The 12,245-nt window shown below is 38.0% G+C and overlaps 2 protein-coding genes across 2 annotated transcripts; both read right to left on the reverse strand.

Moving 5' to 3' along the window:
- Positions 1 to 4,697: 4,697 nt before the first annotated feature.
- LOC133879301 (cation/H(+) antiporter 15-like) lies at positions 4,698 to 7,721 on the reverse strand. Its single transcript, XM_062317828.1, has 4 exons — positions 7,488 to 7,721; positions 6,341 to 7,312; positions 5,506 to 6,187; positions 4,698 to 5,416 (listed from the first exon to the last, which is right to left on the reverse strand). The coding sequence occupies exons 1-4, from the start codon at positions 7,719 to 7,721 to the stop codon at positions 4,698 to 4,700; spliced, it is 2,607 nt and encodes an 868-aa protein (XP_062173812.1).
- Positions 7,722 to 9,706: 1,985 nt separating this feature from the next.
- Positions 9,707 to 11,835, reverse strand: LOC133879782 (hypothetical protein At1g04090). The gene is made up of 3 exons (XM_062318554.1): positions 11,563 to 11,835; positions 11,012 to 11,470; positions 9,707 to 10,929 (listed from the first exon to the last, which is right to left on the reverse strand). The coding sequence occupies exons 1-3, from the start codon at positions 11,678 to 11,680 to the stop codon at positions 9,830 to 9,832; spliced, it is 1,677 nt and encodes a 558-aa protein (XP_062174538.1). The 5' UTR covers positions 11,681 to 11,835; the 3' UTR covers positions 9,707 to 9,829.
- Between the last annotated feature and the right edge of the window lie 410 nt (positions 11,836 to 12,245).

The raw sequence follows: 12,245 nt of genomic DNA on the forward strand, positions 1-12,245 counted from the left end.
TAGGGGTAAAAACCCGGTTACGTACCAGTTATTGGCTAAAATTGGTAACCGTAACTGGGGTAGCCGGTTAGCCAAAATCACCAACCAATCCCGGTAACCGGGTATGTAATAATTGGCGATTACCGATTGATACCCAGTTATCCGAACAGGGTACTGAAATTTTTTTTTTCTTTTGAAAACACTCCTAAGCTGCCAGAACTAGGCTTGGCAATTTTGACACGACCCGCGAATCCGACACGAACATGACACGAATATATAGGGTTTGGGTTTAGGCTATGACCCGTTTATGACACGTTTATGACTCGTTTATAACCTGTCAACCTGTTTATGATACGATTATGACTTGTTTATGACCTATCAACTCGTTTATGACATATTTATGATGCGATAATAACACATTTTTTACCAAATTAGCTAAACGGGTTGACACGCTAACTCGATGGGTTGACACGCCAACCAAATGGGTTGACACGACAACCCGAATTGCCAAGCCTAGCCAGAACCAACAATTGAAGTAATTTGATGAATAACTTCTTACCTCAACTCAGCCAATTCCAAGGATGTCTTTAGGTTATAACCCATAGAAAATTCTGTTGTTGCAAATCATGTTATCTTTCAAAAAATAATACTATTCATCCAAGAATCAAATCAAAGTCTTAAAACCTATAAATTAGACTGAAGAATTTCTCTACTTCTTTTGTTTCCACATATAGTTCGATTATAGGAAAAAAGAAAAAAAGAGTTTAAGAGCAATATTGAGATTTTTCACTTCTTTTTCCCCTGAAATTGAATTTAACAGACATCGTATACATCAAGTTAAATTACAAAATTTAACTTAAGGCTAATTTAAATTTTATTATTTTAAATTTAAAATAAAGAAAGAAAGAGAATCAGATATGTGCAAAACTTAGTAAAGCCTAAGGCTAATTTAGTAATTTTATTTTTTAAATTTTTTAAATTTTATTTTATATATATATATATATATATACCCGATTACCAGTTATAACCGGGTATGTATAATTGGTAAAACCGGTTGTGACAATCCTTTTTTTTTTTTTTTTGTATACAACACACAAAATGGATTATCACAGTAGTGTGACTATTTGTCACAAAGCCAACATATGGTACACATCCTATACTATGTACCTGGTAAATTAGAGTATAACATCTATCTATCTATGCAATGGAAAGCATAAACCTAAACAACAAAAATCACATTTTATAAATCTGTCACAAGTTATTTACAACAATCAGAGCCATTTAACATCTATTTGTTTAAGACTTACCAAAATATTAAATACATTACAAAAGAATGGCTTTACCAAATAATAAGTGACACAAGCGTCACAAGCCATGTACAAAAACTACAAAAGAATGAACAACCCGTGGTCCAACAATTACGACCGTCGCGATGAGCTTCAATCATAATATCCTAAATACAATGCTACGGGATCATTGTCTACATCTAGAGTACATGCAGCCAAAGGAACAATGTCTATACAGTCGTGGTGTTAGCCACGTCTGCATAGGTGAAGGTGTGAGCTCACCACCTCAGCAATATAATACTCACTAAGTTTTTGCATGAAACCGACATTTCAATTTATCATTCGTTTATAATAACAGCTACCCTTTATATATAGTTATAAAAATCCGTCCCTTAAAAACATGTTGTAGCTGATAACGTAAACACTGATAATTCATAACCATGTAAACAACATACTACATAGCTATGAATATATATACGCATTCCAATCTACCACTTGGAGTACATATATACAAGCCCATCTACACTTCTTATCTTTTTACATACATACTAAGTGACTTAGGTATACAAGTATACAAGTTTTCCAAAATTTGGAAAATATTAGCATACAAGTACGTCTAAGTATAAAACATGTGGCATCATGCATAGCTATACAAGATACAAACATTTCCAAACCTTTGGGAAATACAAGTAACTAAGTACATCTAAACATATAACAACCCAACTATACGCAAATACGGGCATTTCTAAACCTTTGAAAAATACGAGTATCTAAACACAATTAAGCTTAGTGCCTTTAAAACATTTTATGCAGTTTCATCGTAAACATATACATATGTGCTATTCCATTCAACCTCATAGGCATCTAAGTACATCTAGCATGAAAACTCATCAATGTAATGTAGTCGAATGTCACTATACATATGTTTTCCATCCCATACCAGAAAACATATGCATACTAATACGTATAGCCATGACAACAACTTAAAACATCATAAAACTATGCCACGCATGCTCATGTACATTTTTCTTTCACTATGGGACTTGTCTCGACGGCTTTTAGGATATCCTTTCGCGTACACATACATAACATTATGGGGCTTGCCCCGAGTCAGTGAGAGCTTGCAACTCACTCCTTCCAAGGACTTGCCATTCATAACATCATTAACATTCTATTCACAACATCGATGGCTTGCCTTCATGGACTTGTCCATTAGTGTGATATGCTGGAGACTTGTCTCGATTCTTATAGTGTCTTATGCATTTTACTCACATCCAAGCTCATGCTTCATGCTCAAAACATCATACATTTATTTTCATGATCATGCTTTTAACACACAACTTTCTCATGAAACATGAACACTTCAACAAGTCATTTTTCTCAACTACAAATCACATAATTTATATCTCAACCCCAGCATACATTAAAACTCAACAAATCATAGCTCAAATCATTCTTTCATAATCATATCTTAAACTCATTAAACATCATCCTTATATATCAACATAATTGAAAATATTCAATTCATCCAAAACACATATCATCAAACTATCGCCGGTTCGAATTAAAACAATTATATCATTTCATTTCTATAAAATATTCAAAGTGTAATAACTTTTCTCAATTAGTAGAATACTCACAATGGCTGCGCGAATATTAGGCTCAACTTATGGATTCCTAGACAACGACTTGCAATGCACCACAAAAATTCACCCAAACGCAACCGGGTACCAAACCAGTTGGCCGGTTACCGGCCGACTATAACTGACAGGATTTACACCCCTAGTTGTTGTGGAGCGGACTGGCTGATGAAGACATTGGTGAGGCACATCGGTGGACTGGACTAGCAGAGGATGACAAATCGGGCTTTTAGAAAGACATATTTGACAATCACGCTAGTACCAAGGTTGAGAGCACTGGAGGATGGCAGGTGGGCGGGGAAGAAGTTGAGATCGGCAGTTCTGTGGTGGAGAGCATCAAGAAAACCAACGAAACCCATCAGTAAGAGAACCAGTGTTGTATTGAGAAGGAGACCGACAAGGGAAAATGAAAAAACGAACAAAACCAAAGAAAGAAAGAAAAACGGAGAAGGAGACCAACAAGAAGGGGGAGAGAGGAGGAGAATGGAAGCAATACCTCCTTCTCAAGGGGCATCACTGACAAGGCGATAAAGTTTCAACGAAAGAGACAATGAAGAGCCAAAATGGTTCAGGGATTCTCTCTCTAGTCAAGAGAGAGAGGTGGTTCAAGATGGGCTATACATCTTGCTAACTGTTTTGATATAGACACATTATGCCTATCCATTATAGTCTTTCAAAGCTTATATTTACAACAGAAAAGTATATATCCCCATGTTTTATTAAAAAAAAATTAAAAAATGAAAAATAAAAATCTTTCAAAATAGATTTTAAGTTGAAGTTAATAAATGGACACTACAAACCTTTTAAGGTTAGTGTAATTAATTTTCGAGTATACTGCATACTACACCTCTATATCACTCCACCCCTACGAAATAGGATCCTCTTCATTTCATTTAATGAAATAGATACTATCCATTTTAAATGAAATATCAGGATTTAAAGTTGGTGTATCTAACGCTGTATATGAAGTCAATGTTGACACATCTTTTGAAATTTTAAATAATATAAAATCATGTACACCATTAGATGTATTAACTTTAAATCTTGACCATAAAATGAATAATATCCATTTCATTTGAAATGGAGAGAATCTTATTTCCCATCGTACTAGATTGATGTGGCAATATTCATCGATCCTTGAATTTTATTTTTCTTTTTTAACAATGATTGATTTAATGACTAATAAACACTACTACATCAACCCCAATAAAATAATAATAGAGTATTTAGCATTACTCTTAATTTACATACCATCACGATTTTTGCATAAGACAAAGAAAAGACTACACATTTGCATATATATTACTTGGATTTTAACTAAGAAGCATAATATACCTAAAAAACAAACAATGATGATGATGATGATGATGATGATGATGATGATGATGATGAGGAGGAGGAGGAGGAGGAGGAGGAGGATAAACAAATAGGCTGTGAGGAAAGTAGTACATATATCTTTTTCATTTAATTTAATTTTTATTTTTTTGAGTTGGCACATATATCTAAGGAAGTAATGGTGCATTAACAAAGATTCCACCTTCCATTATCACTTAAAATCTGTTAGAGGGAGGTGAAAAAAGTGTCTTCAAATTAATAACAATTAGAACCTTAAAACTGAAAAATAACCACAAGCCTGGCCTCTTATATGACTATATGCATGGCAAACACACATTTCTTTTCCACTCTACATTTTCAATAATCACATAAAACTAATTAACACTGTGCAACAAATAACATTGAAAAGTACTTAAATTTTAAAAAATATGTGCAATTAATAAATAACATTGAAAAGTCAAAAACTATCATCATCCTCGTGATAATCGCCTCCTGCACGGTGAACAAAGGGATCCTTATCAGCATTACCCTTCGGAGGTGGCTGCCAAGTCATGTGCCCGAATTGCTCCTTAAGATGTCCAGTGTGCTGACGTTCAGCATTCTCTGTTTTCTCTCCTCCTCCACCACCTCCATCACCACCACTACCGCCGCCGCCACGACCACCAACATGTTGTTGTATTATCAGGACTGATACATTTGATGAAAAGCTGGAAGACACCAATGTGTCCCCTAAAGCTCCAAGCTCTGGGAAGTCACTCCACTCTGCCAAACCAGATGTCAACGGCGACACCATTCCTTCCCTTCTTCCTACTATGTATAGATCATATTCATGCTCCAAATTACTTATCGTTTTCAAAGTTTCTTCCCCATTATTCGCCACCTTCTCCATATATGTAATCGAGGGGTTGCTATTGGAACTTTGCCTGAACTCCGCTATGTACTCATCATCCCGCTGCTTTTCTCTATCACTTTCTTTTGGAGTAGCTAAAATCTCTTCCTTGTCGTCGTCGTGGTCTCCTTGGTCGTCGTGATTTGTTGGGTTCAAATGGTCATCACCTGGAACAAACCGTACTACGTCTAACCTCACAGCTGGGTTTCCTGACAGCTTCCACGCATAAGCTAATGCCTCATGGTCATCCCGACCGCCAATGAATAGCATAGCTAAGCGTATATTCTCTGGTAAAATATTAATTAAATAATTAAATTTTTTATTTTTTATAATTAAGTTACTCTTTTGAGATAATATACATGTAATTTAACATTACCATGGTTAGACTCTCTGATCATCACTGACGTACTAAGTCCACGGTCGACAAAGATACCAACTGAGCACGGTGCATTTGCCAACACGTGTTGGTTGACTCCTCTCAAAGCAGGGTTGGAATCCTCCATTCCACCATCGATGGTGGGTTGTTTGTGGAAGGGAATGAGTATGAGGATCACGCGCTTGTCCTCCGCAAGGCTGCAAATGTCTTCATGCATTGAGTCAAAAGCGGACACAGCGGTTAGAGGGTGGACGCTGACGCCATTGCTTTTGCTTTCTAAGCTCTCAAAGGCACCCAAAATGCTGTCAGGATGGGCAGCTCTTATGCGCCCAGCACTAGTACCCTTGTTGTCTGAAGACTTGCCGTAGGTGTCGTGCACAATGAGCATGGATGAAGCACGGCCGGTGAGTTCGACTAGGTGGACGGCGAAGATACAAACGGGGGATAGTCCATTGGCAATGGAAGCCTGGAGGAGGGTGATGATTCCGGATACATTGCGCATGGAATGAACACATGCAAGGATTAGAAACTCGCTGTCTTGCTTTGCGCTTTGTATGTTCCTGCGCTTGCATTGCTTGCCACGCCTTGTGCGCTTGTAAGTGCAAGCCAGGATAGGCCCTATCACAAGCGTCATCAACCAAAATGCCACCACCATCACTGTAAACGTTTGGTTGTCCAAAGCCTGCAACAATTACATTAATTAATTTAACAATTATCTATAACTTCAAATATAATATATAGTTAATAATTGAGCATATATACATGTCACTATATAATGAAGCTAAGGCACAATTAATAGGACAATTAATATATATATATATTTATTAATATATACCTTTCTGGTCCGCCCCGAGGTAAGAATAATGAAAGACAATAAACCTTTAGTGGTCATAAGTAGCCCAAGAGCCAGACCGTCAAGAGCTGACATTTTGAAGAACAGAGAAACGAGACAAGTGCTCAAAATCTTGGGTGCGCAAGCTAAGCCTATTATCAGAATGGCGTGTCTGACAGTGATGCCAAAGGTGATTTGGTCAATATGGGTTCTGAGCCCAACGATTATGAAGAAGAGGGGCATCATGAACCCGGACACAAAGTCTTCTACCCTCTCCATTACCGTATCTTTAAGCTCCCCTTTTGGCATGATAACTCCCAACATGAAAGCCCCAGCAATGGAGTGTGCGCCGCATGCGTCCGAGATGAATCCACACAGGATTACCCCCGTCAGAACACAGCATACATGGAACTCATTGTAGTTGTCTTCTTTTGATACGCGCTGAATCACCCATTTTAGAGCTGGACGCACTGCAAATGCAAGGAACAACATGAACGCGATGGTGGCCACCACTGCAATTTGCCTTCCCTTCTCCAGTACCGCCTGTGTTAGCACCAGAAAAACCCAACAGGATAAGTCGCTGATCATGGACGAAGTCAACGCCGTCCGTCCCACCTCCGACCGGAGAAGCTTCACGTCTGCGAGGATTCGAGCCAGCTCTTGGAAGTTGGTGCAGGCGAGACCGATGGCCCAGAACAAACCACTCCCTGGGATGTCTGGCTTAGGTCGGATATATTGAAACAGGCCGTACCCAGCAGGGAATGCAAAGATAATTCCAGCGAAGGCGACACAGTAGGCCTTCTTCCCAGCGCGTAGTATTAGGCTAACGTCTGTCTCTAGGCCCACAAGGAACATGTAGTAAACCACGCTCAAGTTTGCCACCGTCTCTAATGCCACAATGCTTTTAAAAGGAAACACGTGGCTGAAAAAGAAACCTATGGCTCCAAATCCAGATTTTCCCAGTAACACACCACCCTACAAGGGACGGAGCCGGCCAGAGATAAAGCATCAATCAAAAAAAAAATTAAAATTGAAGATTCAATTTATATATATTCAGTATTAACCAAAAAAAAAAAAAAAAAAACAACGTAATGGAGGAAAAAATTCAAGTAATAAATTAACATTAAAAATGACAAGAACATGTACTTACAAGAATCTCAGCCATTATACGAGGTTGGCGCAAAGGCTTTAGGAGGACCGAGATAATGCGAGTGATAAGAATGATGAGGAATAGTTGGAGGACGAATTGAGGGAGAGAAGTAACCAAGGCGTTTTCAGCCCGCCAGATGCCTTTGCTTCCGGTTATGTTTTTCTTGTAACATACCTCAAACTTATCTATTCGGCTGGTTACAATCCACTCATCCTTGGTCACGTTGCCACCCATTTTGATTAATATATACCTTCTTATATATATATATATATATATGTGTGTGTGTGTATATTTAGATGTACGTGTGTACGTAATGATAATTGTATGCACTGTTCTTCCCTTAGGCAACGAGCACGGCCCCCTAGCTCCAACAAGTGGCCTCTTTAAGAATGTTTCTGTATTTTGAATTGTTTGTTTGTAAAGATCGAAAAAATAAAAAGATAGAAAAGAAGGTTTTGATGATGTCTTTCTAGCTAGCTCCGACGAGTAGCCTCCTTAATTAAGAATGTTTATATGTTTTGAATTGTTTGTTTGTAAAGAGAAAATAAAAAGATGGAAACGAAGTTTTTGATGATGAAAAGACAGATAGGGCAGCCTCTTAATTAGATGTGCTGAAAATTTGTAATGTATGGTTGTCCGCTGAATTTGGGTGGCATTTCTCTCTTTTGGCTGTCTTTCGTGTTGATATATGCTGGGTTCTTTCTTCTCTTTATTTATATATAGAACATTCTCTACACTAATTAACTAACTTCTCTAGAAAAAGACAATGTGAATTAAGTTGGTTAGATCCTGTCCTATGTGTCTTTAGGTGCATGTCTATTAATATTCTAGATGATCAATTTATAATTAACCATATTTTTAAAACGTACGATAATAATTGTTAATCAAATTATAATAATATGGAAAACTGATTAATTGGTACGTATAGTAGGTCCAATTAATTGAAAGGTCTACAAATAAAATGGCCTGCATTTCTAAGCCTAAAAATTTGAAAAGTAATTGTAGGTTACAGTTTGCAGAATTTTCCTTTTCCAAAGATATTTGTTGTTTTAAACCGACCACCATGCGTACTTTTTTTTTTTCGACAAATGATCGATCGAAGACATGAATTGAGACCGATCATGTGCAATACTTAGCATATTTTGTCAGTGAAATATCCTTAGTATTTATGTTGTTTATTTAAAATGAATGGCCTAGATTAATTGTGACAGAATAGCGAAGAGAAAAATATAGTTTGCACGCCATGCCACCTGGGTAACTAATTTGGGTGCTCGAACTACCCTATAATTAAAAAGGTGGTTCGGGATAGTTTAGCAACTCGATCCTAACGGGATGCCCCCCTTGTGATTTTTTTTTTCTCTCTCTTAAGTGATGTTGTAATCTAATTAAGTCCTTTATTTTAAATGAACAACCTAAATAAGAAATATTGCACCAACTAGTGATAATGATAATACCTTAGAGATTTCTTCAAAAAAAAGAAGATAATACCTTAGATATAGATTGCACTAATTAAATCGATCTGAATCCAAAACCAACTTCTTCCTAGTTTGAGATGGCCGGTTCAAATGACGTGAGATTAACAGAATTTGATAATGCAATATTACTAAAGCACTCTGTCACAAGCAAGGATATAGAAACTAGAAAGTGGACTTTGGTGCATGTTTGTTATAAGGAGTTTGTTGAAGGACTTACCGCTAAAATATTGAATATCAGACTTTTGCCACATTTCAGGAAGCCTAATTCTTACAAGTAGGGCTGCATATATATCTTAAAGTTGATGTCGCTTTTAAAATCATAATCAAATTAAAGTCTTTTAATAGTAATACATCCAAAATCAAAGATAATTTTAAAAGCCACGTAAATTTTGAGAGAATAAAAAGATAATGTATATATGTAACATCACTCTATTATAACATACAGGGTTTCCAATTGCTGGGGCAATTGAAAAAGATGGATTCTACCTATGAGAAATTGGCTTGGAGGTCCAGATCGCTAGCAATTTGTTGCTCGAATTATTAGCAATTTCAAAGAGTATAAGTGTGAGCGTTTTTATGGGGCTAACTTATTCAAGCAGGTAGATAGACAGTTCAAAATTTTATTATTTGAACAGATAGATATTGTATTATCTTTCTCATATTTAGTGACTGAATTGGGTGTTAACAATCTTGACAGCAAAATTTATAAGAATAGGCAAAGAATGCATTCTCTAGCAAAAACGGTTCCCAAATCCCAATCTGTACGCATAAATCATGCATGATACATCCACAACTTCACTTACAAAAGCAGATTGATAGATAGATAAGACATGAAAGATCTTAAACCTTTAAACTTAATTAATTAATTCATGATTCATCTCCACTCCAGTTGTTCTTCATCTTGGGACCTGTAGGCCCTTCCTCCCCGAGTACTTCATTTGGGAGGCTCTTGACAAATCTCTCAAAAGCAGATTTAAGGGGTCCAGGCAATGCTTTCTCCACCTTTTTAATCTCCTCCGCTGTGTCATAAGCAATTCTTGGACCCCATTCCCTACTATAGTTCAGCCAAGGTGGCTCAGTAATAGCTGAGCCCAAATACTCTGCTGAGACCAATGAAAAACTCACTCCAGTATCCATCACAATCTTACTCTTTTCAGTGTCGTTCCTTATTCCTATTCCCCCGTTCCCTTGCAAAACAAGTCCTGGCTTTGCATAGAAAGCATGTCCATGCAAGGATGCATAGGCCACGGCTTTGTTAGCATTCTGAAACTCAAGCTCCGGGGCATCCACCCATGTTCCCCCACTGTGTTCTGAAAAGTAAACCCTCCTCAGCTCCCCATTGAAATTGCTGATTCTTAAGGTCACATGCTCCCAATCACCTACATGTTCACCTATCTTACCTAATGAGACATTGACAAACTCAACCTTAGCCCTGGCAGGCCCATTGAATGGATAGAAGACCCATATAGCTATGTCTGTGAATGTTGCACCCATCATGGGTTTCACATGTACATAAACCTGGGAGTTCCCTAAATCCCCTTTCTTGACTCTCTCTTTGGCCCCTTCGTCCACAGGTAGGTCCAACCAATAGGCACCATCATTTGAAGCATCCTGGGGAAGGTTCAAGCCATTGGGTTCAATTGAAACAGGTTTTGACTCTTCAGCACCCTTCTTGTATAATAGTGCACCATTCCCAAAAAACCAGTTCACTGAAGAAGGAAGGTACTCTTCATCTCCATGGAAGTACACCAATGGAGAGTAGGCTTGAATTAATGCCTCAATCTGCTTTAGATTAGGCATGCAACATAAACTGGAATTGGTATTCTTCAAACAAGCTATAGACAGAGAAGAGGCCACCCCACCAACTTGGGCCACAAAAGTACCCACCGATACACCCAAAGCTTTGGTCCCCCTTGTGCTGGGCCTCACACTATACACATTGAATCCATTCGCATCTCTCGCCTTGCCTATTAAATCACCAATAATTTCAAAAAGTACGTTTAAATAAATAATAAATTTAAAATTATTGAATTAATAATTTAACATTACCTGGTCCCCAGATCCACGAGTCAACATCGGACTGATCAGTGAGGTCGGATCGAACGCACATGATTTTATCTGGAGACGGCTTTTGAGGCGAGTTTGTGACAATGTGGCCTATGGCTTTGTACCCATCTGGGGGTGTCGGCAACCACACATAGCCATAGCCATCTTGCTTCATTTGCAAAGACTCACTGCTCCAAATAAGAGTGTAATCAAGTGGCTTCTTTAGAGCTCCACCTGAGCCGTCATCTTTCCCTACAAGAATCCACCCGAAGAAGGGCGTGTTGTTGGGCTGGCTGTAGCAGCCCAGCATAAAGAACCCTTGAGGCATCCGTGAGGGTTCGAAAAACGTAGCGCCGAGGTTGTCTGGACCACCTTCATGGGTTGCCCAAACTTTGTTTAGAGATGATATCTGACACACTTGTAATCCTCCGAGATCGATGATTCCACTTGCAAATCCATCACCTATATATATATATAGCAAGACCAAAACTTTAACCAATATTAAAACAAGAGATCGATCATGTTGAGAGTACAGAGAGGCCGTACGTACTTACCCTTTGGCCAAACTGGTATTGGAGAGGGGAGCTTGAAAATGTTTTCAATGGGCAGAGCCTTGCTCTTCTTGGACAGATTCTTGGCTGCTGCAGGAGGAAGTTTAAGACAATTCCCCATTAATGCTAGCTAAGACTTCCAGAGAAAGATTGAATATAGACTAAAGTGGATGGGGTGGGGGCAAGAAGCGTATTCTCTGTTTCTGAGTGGTTGAAAATTAGACAGTATGAGATAGAGAGTGGGAATAAAAAGGAGTTGCTAGCTTTGGGATGAATAATAATGTGTCGTGCAAGAAAGCAAGCGTGTTGGTTGTACATAAATGCTTTCAAACCTTGTTCAACTTCACGTTTACACCAAGTTAATTGCTTTTCTTAATTAGTATATTTATATAGTTGCTTGCTTTCTTTTCCCGTCTACCCAATTATTGAACAGTGCAAGATTGTCAGCTACATAAAAGACTCTGATAGGAAGCTCCAACCTTTATACGTGCGGTACAGCTGAACCAAATTAATATTTATCACAATCCCCACTCATGCATGTAGCGGACTTTTTTTTTTTTTGCTGGATTATCCATCTCTAACTTAATTTTATACCAAGAGCTTGTTTTGAATTTGAGCCTCATATTGTCAAGACACAGCTGATGTTCTAGTTAGCTTTAGGGGTTTTTTTCTTTTTTTTCTTTTTT

The sequence above is a fragment of the Alnus glutinosa genome, chromosome 10 (assembly GCF_958979055.1).
Source record: "Alnus glutinosa chromosome 10, dhAlnGlut1.1, whole genome shotgun sequence".
NCBI classification, from domain to species: Eukaryota; Viridiplantae; Streptophyta; class Magnoliopsida; order Fagales; family Betulaceae; genus Alnus; species Alnus glutinosa.